At 59.7% G+C, this 14,315-nt stretch overlaps 1 protein-coding gene across 1 annotated transcript in view; it reads left to right on the top strand.

The window, feature by feature from the left end:
- Positions 1-13,842, top strand: part of st14 (ST14 transmembrane serine protease matriptase) — a 247,426-nt gene extending 233,584 nt beyond the window's left edge. Inside the window, exons 18-19 of the mRNA XM_072468842.1 lie at positions 4,090-4,226; positions 11,663-13,842. Coding sequence (XP_072324943.1) covers positions 4,090-4,226; positions 11,663-11,824 — 299 coding nt within the window. The 3' untranslated portion in view covers positions 11,825-13,842. The remainder of the gene's footprint in view (positions 1-4,089; positions 4,227-11,662) is intronic.
- The last annotated feature ends 473 nt before the right edge of the window (positions 13,843-14,315 follow it).

The raw sequence follows: 14,315 nt of genomic DNA, 5'->3' as shown, positions 1-14,315 counted from the left end.
GCATGCGCGGGAGCGCCAGAGTGTGCTGGCGTCGTCCCAGTGCATGCGCGAGGGAGTTCATCTCGCGTCGGCCATCGCGGACTGTTACAGCGGCCGACGTGGAGGAATAGAGTGCCCCCACGGCACAGGCCTGCCCGCGGATCGGCGGGCTCTGATCGCGGGACAGGCCACCTTGGGGGCACCTCCTGGGGCCAGATCCCCCCCGAGGACCCCGGAGGCCACCTGCAGAGCCGGGTCCCGCCGGTAAGTACCTACCTTAAATTACGCCGACAGGGCGGGCCTAAAACGGGCAGCCGCTCGGCCCATCGCGGGCCGGAGAATTCGGGCGGCCCCGGGGCCCATTGTGTCTCGCCGGTCCTCTCCATTCTCCGAGGCGGGCGACGCGATTCACGTCTGGGGGATTCTTGTGGGGCAGGGAATTCGGCGGCCGGCGGGGGCGGGATTCACACCGACCCCCGACGATTCTCCGACCCGGCGGGAGGTCGAGAATCCCGCCCATGATTTCTGAAGTAAGACAGCTCCAATCCCATTCCGACTGGCACATCGGTTGAGATCTTGGTTTCTTTGGTCGAATCAAAGAATGCGAATACAAAGGCTGTAGTCAGTGACAGCTTCATGTCCTTCCATTCAGCTTCATGCTGAGATGTCACAGAAATTCAACATTGTTCTTGATATGGGGGTTGTTTAAGGAGCAATTGCTGCGAGTGCTGGATAGTTTTGCCCCACTGAGAGAAGGAACGAATGGTAAGGTGAAGGAGCCTTGGATGACAAGAGAAGTGGAACTTCTAGTCAAAGGGAGAAGGAAGCTTACGTAAGGTTGAGGAAGCAAGGATCTGGCACGGCTCTAGAGGGTTACAAGGTAGCCAGGAAGTAACTCAAAAATGGACTGCGGAGAGCTAGAAGGGGGCATTAAAAAGCCCTGGTGGGAAGGATTAGGGAAAACCACAAGGTGTTTTACACTTATGTGAGAAATAAGAGGATGATCAGAGTGAGAGTAGGGCCAATCAGGGATAGTGGAGGGATCTTGTGCCTAGAGTCTGAGGAGATGGGGAGGCTCCAAATGAATGTTTTGCTTCAGTATTCACTGGAGAGAGGGACCTTGTTGCTCATGAGAACAGCGTGCGCCAGGTTAATAAACTCGAACAGGTTGATATTAATAAGGAGGATGTGTGGAAATTTTGTAAAGCATCAGGATAGATAAATCTCCTGGGCCTGACGGGATTATCATAGAATTTACAGTGCAGAAGGAGGCCATTCGGCCCATCGAGTCTGCACCGGCTCTTGGAAAGAGCACCCTACCCAAGGTCAACATCTCCACCCTATCCCCATAACCCAGTAACCCCACCCAACACTAAGGGCAATTTTGGACACTAAGGGCAATTTATCATGGCCAATCCACCTAGCCTGCACATCTTTGGACTGTGGGAGGAAACCGGAGCACCCGGAGAAAACCCACGCACACACGGGGAGGATGTGCAGACTCCGCACAGACAGTGACCCAAGCCGGAATCGAACCTGGGACCCTGGAGCTGTGAAGCAATTGTGCTATCCACAATGCTACCGTGCTGCCCTAGATATACCCAAGGTTACTACGGGAAGCGAGGGAGGGGATCACTGCGCAGTTGGCGATGATCTTTGCGTCCTCACTTTCCACTGGATTAGTACCGGATGATTGGAGGGAGGCGAATGTTGTTCAAGAAAGGGAATAGGGAAATCCCTGGGAATTACAGACCCATCAGTCTTACATCTGTGGTGAGCAAAATGTTGGAAAGGATTCTGAGAGATAGGATTTATGATTATTTAGAAAAACATATTTTGATTAACGATATTCAGCATGGTTTTGTGAGGGGCAGGCCATGTCTCACACAAGCCTCATTGAATTCTTTGAGGATATGAGGAGACACATTGATGAAGGTCGGGCAGTGGATGTAGCGTATATGGATTTCAGTAAGGCATTTGATAAGGTTCCCCATGGTAGGCTCATTCAGAAAGTTAGGGGGCATGGGATACAGGGAAATTTGGCTGTCTGGATACAGAATTGGCTGGCCGAAAGAAGACGAGTGGTAGTGGATGGAAAGTATTCTGCCTGGAGGTCGGTGACCAGTGGTGTCCCGCAGGGATCTGTTCTGGGACCTCTGCTCTTTGTGGTTTTTATAAATGACTTGGATGAGGAAGTGGAAGGGTGGGTTAGTAAGTTTGCCGATGACACAAAGGTTGGTGGAGTTGTAGATAGTGTTGAGGGTTGTTGCAGGTTACAACAGGACATTGACAGGATGCAGAGCTGGGCTGAGAAGTGGCAGATGGAGTTCAACCTTGATCAATGTGAAGTGATTCATTTTGGAAGGTCGAATTTGAATGCTGAATACAGGATATGTGAGTCTTTCACTAGTTTTGCTGATGTAGAACGACATTGGGTGGCAAAAATTATTTAGTTTACTGCATTGCGAACAATTCTTTCCTTTTGCAGGACAATTTTTTCTATAATGGGCATGTCCACAGCGTGTGCACGTCATCACGCTGCTTGCATCACGTTCAAAATGGCTGCCTTCAGTGACGCGCTGTCTTCTAAACTGCGTCACTGAGTTAATGGCATCGGCCACGGTTCCCGAATTCGCCCCCTTTTCCTCAGCCCTGCATATTAACTTGTGGCTTGTTCGCTAGCCTTGCAGAGATGAATTGCTTCATCCAAAGGCACAATTGCTCGTCGAAGTAAACATTCACCCAACCGCTCGTCATGTACACCAAAAATGATCTGATCACAAATTAGTGAATCCATTACGGACGAAAAATTACAAGACTGAGCTCTGAGTCTGAGATTAGTAACAAATGAATCAATCGATAAAAGAAAACTTCTCTGGATGCTGGAATCTGAAACCGAAGAGAAAATGCTGGAAAATCTTAGCAGGTCTAGCAGCATCTGGAGGGAGAGAAAAGAGCTAACGTTTCGAGTTCAGGTGACTCTTTGTCACAGCCTTGATAAAGGGTCACCTGGACTCGAAACATTAGCTCTTTTCTCTCCCTCCAGATGCTGCTAGACCAGCTGAGATTTTCCAGCATTTTCTCTTTATTTTAAATGAATCAATCGATTCTCCTTGTAGAAGCAGCCTTTTTTAAAACATGTAGGGCTCATAAGTTTCATTCACTTCACAATGAATTGAAGATTCAATTCATGAAGATAAGCTTCACAATGAATGTTGAATTTGTTCATGACCAGCTCATATTTTGTTTTATCTTCACTGTCTTCAAACTCAAAGTATATAATTCGAATGCTTGCGGTCCAGCCAAATTTAGAAGAAGCTCAATTTTACGACGATCAGGAGCTGATTCCTACGTGGAGGCAGATTAAAAGAAAATCTTCAAACTGTTTTTCCGATTTAGACTTATTTTAACGGTCGTCTTGAAGTGTCCTGGTTTTTGTAGACCTTCCAGATTTCGATCTGTAACTTCGTGCTGACTTTGAGATGTATTCAGTAGCGTGATTGTCCTTTTCTTCTTTGACGCTGATCTGACTTTCTAAACTAACTACTAGGCTTTTAGGACCACACTTCTGGTACCATGTGGTGGTTCTTTGTGTTTCGTCTACTCTGGATGGACGTCGTAGTGTTCACAAATACACACCAGCTAAATTCAATAAACAATGCTAACATTTATTACTAAATATACAGCTCGGCCACTTACTCCTATAGCAAGCAATAATCTAGTAATCTACAATCTACACTATACTAATACTTGTCTCATGCACTCTGTCTTAAGCTGTACTCTCCACTCTCCTGCACTCTCCCCACTCTCTCCTAGAAGCCTGAGAGTCAGTCCTTTTTATAGGCCTGTTCCCAGCTTCATCTAGGGTCAATTATGATATTACATTAACCCTTTATATACTCGACATTCTACATAATGTCACAGAGGTGAATCTCAGGAATTGTCCGGGTGTTCCGTCAATGAGCTTCTTCAAGAGAGAAATGGATTAATCCGGGGACAGTCCAGGGGATACGGTGTCGATCAGTCCTGGTCTCAGCGAATGGTGAGGCACTCTTGATGGGCTGAATGGTATCCTCCTGTCCTCTTTCTGATGATTTTTCGGCTCTCCAGGTTCCAAGTCGATGTCACTTCAGAAAGCCGAGGTGAAGATTATTAACGATACGGTCTGCAGTGTGGTAACCGAGGGACAAGTCACCTCGCGCATGTTGTGCAGCGGCTACCTGACTGGAGCCATCGATGCTTGTCAGGTATGAACCCCTCGCCATGAACACACCTCCCTCACACCCACTCCCTCACTCCATCCTCCCTCACTCCATCCTCCCTCAATCCATCCTCCCTCACTCCATCCTCCCTCACTCCATCCTCCCTCACTCCATCCTCCCTCACTCCATCCTCCCTCACTCCATCCTCCCTCACTCCTTCCTCACTCCATCCTCCCTCACTCCATCCTCCCTCACTCCATCCTCCCTCACTCCATCCTCCCTCACTCCATCCTCCCTCAATCCCCTCCCTCACTCCATCCTCCCTCACACCCGCTCCATCAATCCCCTCCCTCACTCCATCCTCCCTCACTCCATCCTCCCTCACTCCATCCTCCCTCACTCCATCCTCCCTCACTCCATCCTCCCTCAATCCCTCCCTCACACCCACTCCCTCAATCCCCTCCCTCACTCAATCCTCCCTCACTCCATCCTCCCTCACTCCATCCTCCCTCAATCCCCTCCCTCACTCCATCCTCCCTCACACCCGCTCCATCAATCCCCTCCCTCACTCCATCCTCCCTCACTCCATCCTCCCTCACTCCATCCTCCCTCACTCCATCCTCCCTCACTCCATCCTCCCTCACTCCATCCTCCCTCACTCCATCCTCCCTCACTCCATCCTCCCTCACTCCATCCTCCCTCACTCCATCCTCCCTCTCACACACTCCCTCAATCCCCTCCCTCACTCCATCCTCCCTCACGCCATTCTACCTCACTCCATTGTCCCTCACACCCACTCCCTCATTCCCCTCCCTCACTCCATCCTCCCTCACACCCGCTCCCTCATTCCACTCCCTCACTCCATCCTCCCTCACACCCACTCCCTCAGTCCCCTCCCTCACTTCATCCTCGCTCACACCCGCTCCCTCACTCCATCCTCCCTCACTCCATCCTCCCTCACTCCATCCTCCCTCACTCCATCCTCCCTCACTCCATCCTCCCTCACTCCATCCTCCCTCACTCCATCCTCCCTCACTCCATCCTCCCTCACTCCAACCTCCCTCACTCCAACCTCCCTCACTCCAACCTCCCTCACTCCAACCTCCCTCACTCCAACCTCCCTCACTCCAACCTCCCTCACTCCAACCTCCCTCACTCCAACCTCCCTCACTCCAACCTCCCTCACTCCAACCTCCCTCACTCCATCCTCCCTCATTCCCCTCCCTCACTCCATCCTCCCTCACACCCACTCCCTCATTCCCCTCCCTCACTCCATCCTCCCTCACACCCACTCCCTCATTCCCCTCCCTCCTTCCTCCCTCACACCCACTCCCTCAATCCCCTCCCTCACTCCATCCTCCCTCACACCCACTCCCTCAATCCCCTCCCTCACTCCATCCTCCTTCACACCCCCTCCCTCACTCCATCCTCCCTCACTCCATCCTCCCTCACTCCATCCGCCCTCACTCCATCCGCCCTCACTCCATCCGCCCTCACTCCATCCTCCCTCGCTCCCACCTCCCTCGCTCCATCCTCCCTCGCTCCCACCTCCCTCGCTCCATCCTCCCTCGCTCCATCCTCCCTCGCTCCATCCTCCCTCGCTCCGTCCTCCCTCGCTCCGTCCTCCCTCGCTCCATCCTCCCTCGCTCCATCCTCCCTCGCTCCATCCTCCCTCGCTCCATCCTCCCTCGCTCCATCCTCCCTCGCTCCATCCTCTCTCGCTCCCACCTCTCTCGCTCCCACCTCCCTCGCTCCATCCTCCCTCGCTCCATCCTCCCTCGCTCCATCCTCCCTCGCTCCATCCTCCCTCGCTCCATCCTCCCTCGCTCCATCCTCCCTCGCTCCATCCTCCCTCGCTCCATCCTCCCTCGCTCCATCCTCCCTCGCTCCATCCTCCCTCGCTCCATCCTCCCTCGCTCCATCCTCCCTCGCTCCATCCTCCCTCGCTCCATCCTCCCTCGCTCCAACCTCCCTCGCTCCAACCTCCCTCGCTCCATCCTCCCTCGCTCCATCCTCCCTCGCTCCATCCTCCCTCGCTCCATCCTCCCTCGCTCCATCCTCCCTCGCTCCATCCTCCCTCGCTCCATCCTCCCTCGCTCCATCCTCCCTCGCTCCATCCTCCCTCGCTCCATCCTCCCTCGCTCCATCCTCCCTCGCTCCATCCTCCCTCGCTCCATCCTCCCTCGCTCCATCCTCCCTCGCTCCATCCTCCCTCGCTCCATCCTCCCTCGCTCCATCCTCCCTCGCTCCATCCTCCCTCGCTCCATCCTCCCTCGCTCCATCCTCCCTCGCTCCATCCTCCCTCATTCCCCTCCCTCACTCCATCCTCCCTCACACCCACTCCCTCATTCCCCTCCCTCACTCCATCCTCCCTCACACCCACTCCCTCACTCCATCCTCCCTCACTCCATCCTCCCTCACTCCATCCTCCCTCACTCCATCCTCCCTCACTCCATCCTCCCTCAGTCCATCCTCCCTCAATCCCCTCCCTCACTCCATCCTCCCTCACTCCATCCTCCCTCACTCCATCCTCCCTCACTCCATCCTCCCTCAATCCCCTCCCTCGCCCCGTCCTCCCTCGCCCCGTCCTCCCTCGCCCCGTCCTCCCTCGCCCCGTCCTCCCTCGCCCCGTCCTCCCTCGCCCCGTCCTCCCTCGCCCCGTCCTCCCTCGCCCCGTCCTCCCTCGCCCCGTCCTCCCTCGCCCCGTCCTCCCTCGCCCCGTCCTCCCTCGCCCCGTCCTCCCTCGCCCCGTCCTCCCTCGCCCCGTCCTCCCAAGCCCCGTCCTCCCAAGCCCCGTCCTCCCAAGCCCCGTCCTCCCAAGCCCCGTCCTCCCAAGCCCCGTCCTCCCAAGCCCCGTCCTCCCAAGCCCCGTCCTCCCAAGCCCCGTCCTCCCAAGCCCCGTCCTCCCAAGCCCCGTCCTCCCAAGCCCCGTCCTCCCAAGCCCCGTCCTCCCAAGCCCCGTCCTCCCAAGCCCCGTCCTCCCAAGCCCCGTCCTCCCAAGCCCCGTCCTCCCAAGCCCCGTCCTCCCAAGCCCCGTCCTCCCAAGCCCCGTCCTCCCAAGCCCCGTCCTCCCAAGCCCCGTCCTCCCTCGCCCCGTCCTCCCAAGCCCCGTCCTCCCAAGCCCCGTCCTCCCTCGCCCCGTCCTCCCAAGCCCCGTCCTCCCTCGCCCCGTCCTCCCTCGCCCCGTCCTCCCTCGCCCCGTCCTCCCTCGCCCCGTCCTCCCTCGCCCCGTCCTCCCTCGCCCCGTCCTCCCTCGCCCCGTCCTCCCTCGCCCCGTCCTCCCTCGCCCCGTCCTCCCTCGCCCCGTCCTCCCTCGCCCCGTCCTCCCTCGCCCCGTCCTCCCTCGCCCCGTCCTCCCTCGCCCCGTCCTCCCTCGCCCCGTCCTCCCTCGCCCCGTCCTCCCTCGCCCCGTCCTCCCTCGCCCCGTCCTCCCTCGCCCCGTCCTCCCTCGCCCCGTCCTCCCTCGCCCCGTCCTCCCTCGCCCCGTCCTCCCTCGCCCCGTCCTCCCTCGCCCCGTCCTCCCTCGCCCCGTCCTCCCTCGCCCCGTCCTCCCTCGCCCCGTCCTCCCTCGCCCCGTCCTCCCTCGCCCCGTCCTCCCTCGCCCCGTCCTCCCTCGCCCCGTCCTCCCTCGCCCCGTCCTCCCTCGCCCCGTCCTCCCTCACACCCACTCCCTCACTCCATCCTCCCTCACTCCATCCTCCCTCACTCCATCCTCCCTCACACCCGCTCCCTCACTCCATCCTCCCTCACACCCACTCCCTCACTCCATCCTCCCTCACTCCATCCTCCCTCACTCCATCCTCCCTCACTCCATCCTCCCTCACTCCATCCTCACTCACTCCATCCTCACTCATTCCCCTCCCTCACTCATTCCCCTCCCTCACTCATTCCCCTCCCTCACTCATTCCCCTCCCTCACTCATTCCCTTCCCTCCACCATCCCTCACTCCCCCTACCTCACCCCCCCCGCACTCCACCACCCCCGAACTCCACCACCCCGCACTCCACCACCCCGCACTCCACCACCCCGCACTCCACCACCCCGCACTCCACCACCCCGCACTCCACCCCCCCCGCACACCACCCCCCCCGCACACCACCCCCCCCGCACACCACCCCCCCCGCACACCACCCCCCCCGCACACCACCCCCCCCGCACACCACCCCCCCCGCACACCACCCCCCCCGCACACCACCACCCCCGCACTCCACCCCCCCGCACTCCACCCCCCCCGCACTCCACCCCCCCCGCACTCCACCCCCCCCGCACTCCACCCCCCCCGCACTCCACCCCCCCCCGCACTCCACCCCCCCCCGCACTCCACCCCCCCCGCACTCCACCCCCCCCGCACTCCACCCCCCCCGCACTCCACCCCCCCCGCACTCCACCCCCCCCGCACTCCACCCCCCCCGCACTCCACCCCCCCCGCACTCCACCCCCCCCGCACTCCACCCCCCCCGCACTCCACCCCCCCGCACTCCACCCCCCCGCACTCCACCCCCCCGCACTCCACCCCCCCCGCACTCCACCCCCCCCCGCACTCCACCCCCCCCGCACTCCACCCCCCCCGCACTCCACCCCCCCCCGCACTCCACCCCCCCCCGCACTCCACCCCCCCCCCGCACTCCACCCCCCCCCGCACTCCACCCCCCCCCGCACTCCACCCCCCCCCGCACTCCACCCCCCCCCGCACTCCACCCCCCCCCGCACTCCACCCCCCCCCGCACTCCACCCCCCCCCGCACTCCACCCCCCCCCGCACTCCACCCCCCCCCGCACTCCACCCCCCCCCGCACTCCACCCCCCCCCGCACTCCACCCCCCCCGCACTCCACCCCCCCCGCACTCCACCCCCCCCCGCACTCCACCCCCCCCCGCACTCCACCCCCCCCCGCACTCCACCCCCCCCGCACTCCACCCCCCCCGCACTCCACCCCCCCCGCACTCCACCCCCCCCGCACTCCACCCCCCCCGCACTCCACCCCCCCCGCACTCCACCCCCCCCGCACTCCACCCCCCCCCGCACTCCACCCCCCCCCGCACTCCACCCCCCCCCGCACTCCACCCCCCCCGCACTCCACCCCCCCCGCACTCCACCCCCCCCGCACTCCACCCCCCCCGCACTCCACCCCCCCCGCACTCCACCCCCCCCGCACTCCACCCCCCCCGCACTCCACCCCCCCCGCACTCCACCCCCCCCGCACTCCACCCCCCCCGCACTCCACCCCCCCCGCACTCCACCCCCCCCGCACTCCACCCCCCCCGCACTCCACCCCCCCCGCACTCCACCCCCCCCGCACTCCACCCCCCCCGCACTCCACCCCCCCCGCACTCCACCCCCCCCGCACTCCACCCCCCCCGCACTCCACCCCCCCCGCACTCCACCCCCCCCGCACTCCACCCCCCCCGCACTCCACCCCCCCCGCACTCCACCCCCCCCGCACTCCACCCCCCCCGCACTCCACCCCCCCCGCACTCCACCCCCCCCGCACTCCACCCCCCCCGCACTCCACCCCCCCCGCACTCCACCCCCCCCGCACTCCACCCCCCCCGCACTCCACCCCCCCCGCACTCCACCCCCCCCGCACTCCACCCCCCCCGCACTCCACCCCCCCCGCACTCCACCCCCCCCGCACTCCACCCCCCCCGCACTCCACCCCCCCCGCACTCCACCCCCCCCGCACTCCACCCCCCCCGCACTCCACCCCCCCCGCACTCCACCCCCCCCGCACTCCACCCCCCCCGCACTCCACCCCCCCCGCACTCCACCCCCCCCGCACTCCACCCCCCCCGCACTCCACCCCCCCCGCACTCCACCCCCCCCGCACTCCACCCCCCCCGCACTCCACCCCCCCCGCACTCCACCCCCCCCGCACTCCACCCCCCCCGCACTCCACCCCCCCGCACTCCACCCCCCCGCACTCCACCCCCCCGCACTCCACCCCCCCGCACTCCACCCCCCCGCACTCCACCCCCCCGCACTCCACCCCCCCGCACTCCACCCCCCCGCACTCCACCCCCCCGCACTCCACCCCCCCGCACTCCACCCCCCCGCACTCCACCCCCCCGCACTCCACCCCCCCGCACTCCACCCCCCCGCACTCCACCCCCCCGCACTCCACCCCCCCGCACTCCACCCCCCCGCACTCCACCCCCCCGCACTCCACCCCCCCGCACTCCACCCCCCCGCACTCCACCCCCCCGCACTCCACCCCCCCCGCACTCCACCCCCCCGCACTCCACCCCCCCGCACTCCACCCCCCCGCACTCCACCCCCCCGCACTCCACCCCCCCCGCACTCCACCCCCCCCGCACTCCACCCCCCCCGCACTCCACCCCCCCCGCACTCCACCCCCCCCGCACTCCACCCCCCCCGCACTCCACCCCCCCCGCACTCCACCCCCCCCGCACTCCACCCCCCCCGCACTCCACCCCCCCCGCACTCCACCCCCCCCGCACTCCACCGCCCCTCCCTCACTTCCTGCTCCCTCATTCCCTCTTCTCTCATCCTCCCTCACCCCCTCCCTTCCATCATTCTCTCCCTCACAGCCCCTCTCTCACTCAGTGGCTACCTGACTGGAGCTATCAATGCCTGTTAGATATGCGCCCCTCGTGTGAATCTCCTCCCTCACCCCCTCAATCACTCCTCCCATCACCCCCTCAATCACTCCTCCCTCACTTTCCCTCGGTGCCCCTTTACTGACCCCTCACCACCTCCCAGACTGCCCCCTCACTCTCTACCTCCCTGCCCCTTTTATTCTTTTGTTTTTTCAAAAACTTTCTCAATCGTCTTCCTTACCATTAATATTTCCCACATTATTTTTGTTCATTTCAGTTTTATACTGTCTTTAACCTCTTTGGTTAACCGTGGTTGATTTATCCCCTTCCGAGAATCCTTCTCTTTCACTGGGACATACCTTTGCTGTAAGTCATCAATTATTGTCATGAATATCTACCATTGCTGATCAACCATCTTTTTTGCTAAACTCCTTGTTCCCAGTCCATTCCAGCCAACTGTGTCCTCATTCCTTTTTAATAGCCCTTATTTAAGTTTCACACAGTTTTTTCTGACCCAAGTTTCTCACTCTCAAACTGAATGATAAATTCTACAATGTTATGGTCACTGTTTCCTCAGGGATCTTTTACTCTGAAATTGTTTATTAAACTTGCCTCGTTACACATTACCAGATCCAATATAGTCTAATTCCTGGTTGGGTCCACTGGATCCCCAGTGTCTTCCTCTCTCTCTCTCTCTCTCTTCTCTCTCTCTCTCTCTCTCTCTCTCTCTCTCTCTCTTTCTCTCTCTCTCTTCTGTCTCTTCTCTCTCTACTCTGTCTCTCTCTCTCTCTCTCTCACTCGCTCTCCCTCTCCCCTCCCCACCTTTCATCTGGTTCCCGATATTAACACTTTCCCTCCCTCTCTCTTCCTCACTCTCTCTATTCACATTCCTGGATTAATTGTCTCTCTCTCTCTCACACGACAGGGTGATTCCGGGGGTCCACTCTCCTGTCGGGAGGAGAATGGAAAATGGTTCCTGGCTGGAATTGTGAGCTGGGGCGAGGGATGCGCTCGGAAAAACAAGCCAGGGATCTACAGCCGGGTGACGAAGCTTCGCGAGTGGATTCGGGAGGTGACCAAACTGTGAGGAGCAAGCTGGGAATCTGCACAGGCCCAGGGACCCCGCCCCCCCACCCTCTGAAACCCCAGCCCCTGCGACTCCTCTGAGACCGCTCTTCCTGGGAGCCCTTCCCCCTCTGGGACCCCTCCCCCCTCAGAGATCGCTCCCACTGGAATCGCACCAACCTCCAAGACCCCTCCCCTGGGACCCTACCGCGACCCTTCTGCCTGAAACACCCCCCCCCCCCCTCCCCCCTCCAAGACCCCTTCCATCTGTACCTCTTCCCCGAGAGCCATTTCCTCTAGACCCCCCCCCCGGGCCTCACCTCCTCTTCCAAGACAACTCTACCCCAGGAACCTTTTCCCCCTCCCCAAGACCCCATCCCCCAAGGTCCCACAATCCCCTACAGTAATTAGACCCCGCCTATACGACAACCTCTCTTGCGCACAGGGACCCCTCCAGTGCAGAGACCCGTCCCCCATGGGGCCTTTTCTCCCCTGGGCCCCTCCGCCTTGGAAAAGCTTCCCCACCACGACTCAAGGCACCTCCACATTGGAGCCCTCAGCCCTGGGGCTGTGAGACGCTCTGCTCCTCTGACACCTTTTTGAAATAGATTTAGAGTACCCAATTATTTTTTTTCCAATTAAGGGGCAATTTAGCGTGGCCAGTCCACCTAACCTGTACATCTTTGGGTTGTGGGGGTGAAACTCACGCAGACACGGGGAGAATGTGCAGACTCCACACAGACCTCTGACACCTTCTTGTCCATTAGGTTTCTTATTGTTGCTTTTAAACATGGTGAAAATGTTATTTAAGATTTGGAATTTAACATAGTCTCCATCTAACCCTGTGCTGTGTTTGATGGTGACATTGTAGAGGGAGCTTTACTCTGCATCTATCCCCGTGCTGTTCCTGTCCTGGGAGTGCTTGATGGGGACATTGTAGAGTGAGCTTTACTCTGCATCTAACCCTGTGCTGTACCTGTCCTGGGAATATTTGATGGGGACACTGTAGAGGGAGCTTTACTCTGGATCTAACTCCGTGCTCTACCTGTCCTGGGAGTGTTTGATGGGGACAGTGTAGAGGAAGCTTTGCTTTACTCTGTATCTAACCCAGTGCTGTTTCTGCCCTGAGAGTGTTTGATGGGGACATTGTCGAGGGAGCTTTACTCTGGATCTAACTCTGTGCTGTACCTGTCCTGGGACTGTTTGATGGGGCTAGTTTTGGTGAAATAACGTACTTTTGGATGAAAGGTCTGTATGTGTGGATTATTGGTTGATTTTAATTCCTGGCTGTGCCTGTATTTTTATATATATATATATATAAATTTATATTTTAAAATGGATTTTAAACCTTCATGATATGTTGTTCTGTGTAATCACTGTGGTTGACTAGTTATTGGGAGAATTCAAATGTAACATTGACAGTCACCTGGAGCCATGGCTCTGTGTATCATCAGCCCTTTGCTGCTCTATATGGTTCACTCAATCACACCCCCCCTCATACACACAGACATACTAACCCCCACACTCACAGACATACTAACCCCCACACTCGCCCCCCCATACACACACCCCCATACACACCCCCCCATACACACACCCCCATACACACACCCCCATACACACACCCCCATACACACACCCCCATACACACACCCCCATACACACACCCCCATACACACACCCCCATACACACACCCCCATACACACACCCCCATACACACACCCCCACACACACACCCCCACACACACACCCCCACACACACACCCCACACACACACGGACATACCCACCCACACACTCACACACATTCCCATACACACACACGCACACCCCCACACTCCCCTCACACCCACACACACACACTGACTGGCTTGCACTATGATCACTCTTGTGCAAATAGTAACAATGATGTTTATTGTAACAAATAAGATGGAGATGTTTTCATACAGATTGTTCTCACTATGTTGTTAAGGTGGGAGTTTATTTGTGTTTATTATCACACGATATCTGTGGCCTGTGATTAAAGATTTTGAGACGTTCTCTCCCCTTGTGCCTGTGGCTCGTTTGTACAGAGATTGGTCTCGACTGCCCCAAACAACCAGGAACATGTGACCCTTGGCTCAGGACGTGACTACATTTTCTCTCCACCAACCCCCCCCCCCGCCCCTGGCTCGGTGCTGAGTCTCCGGAACTCCAGCCGGCATACTAGGGTGGTACTGAACTCTGAGGGGGGGGGGGGGGGGGGCGGGGGGAAGGGGTGAACCCCATTCAGCACCCAGGGGTGGAGGAGGGGTGAGTGAACCCGGAGCAGCACCTGGGGGTGGGTGAGGGGTGACTGAACCCAGAGCAGCATTTGGGGGGGGTGGGGGGGCAAGTGAACTCAGAGCAGCACCGTGGGGTGGGGTGGGGGGTAAACCCCATGCCGCACCCGCGGGTGGGGGTGTGTGGTGAACCCCGCGCAACACCCGGGGATGGGGGAGGGGTGACTGAGGTACCCTCAATAATGATGCTTA

Source organism: Scyliorhinus torazame, chromosome 12 (genome assembly GCF_047496885.1).
Source record: "Scyliorhinus torazame isolate Kashiwa2021f chromosome 12, sScyTor2.1, whole genome shotgun sequence".
In the NCBI taxonomy this organism is placed as follows: Eukaryota; Metazoa; Chordata; class Chondrichthyes; order Carcharhiniformes; family Scyliorhinidae; genus Scyliorhinus; species Scyliorhinus torazame.
This window is presented reverse-complemented; position numbering and strand designations above follow the sequence as displayed.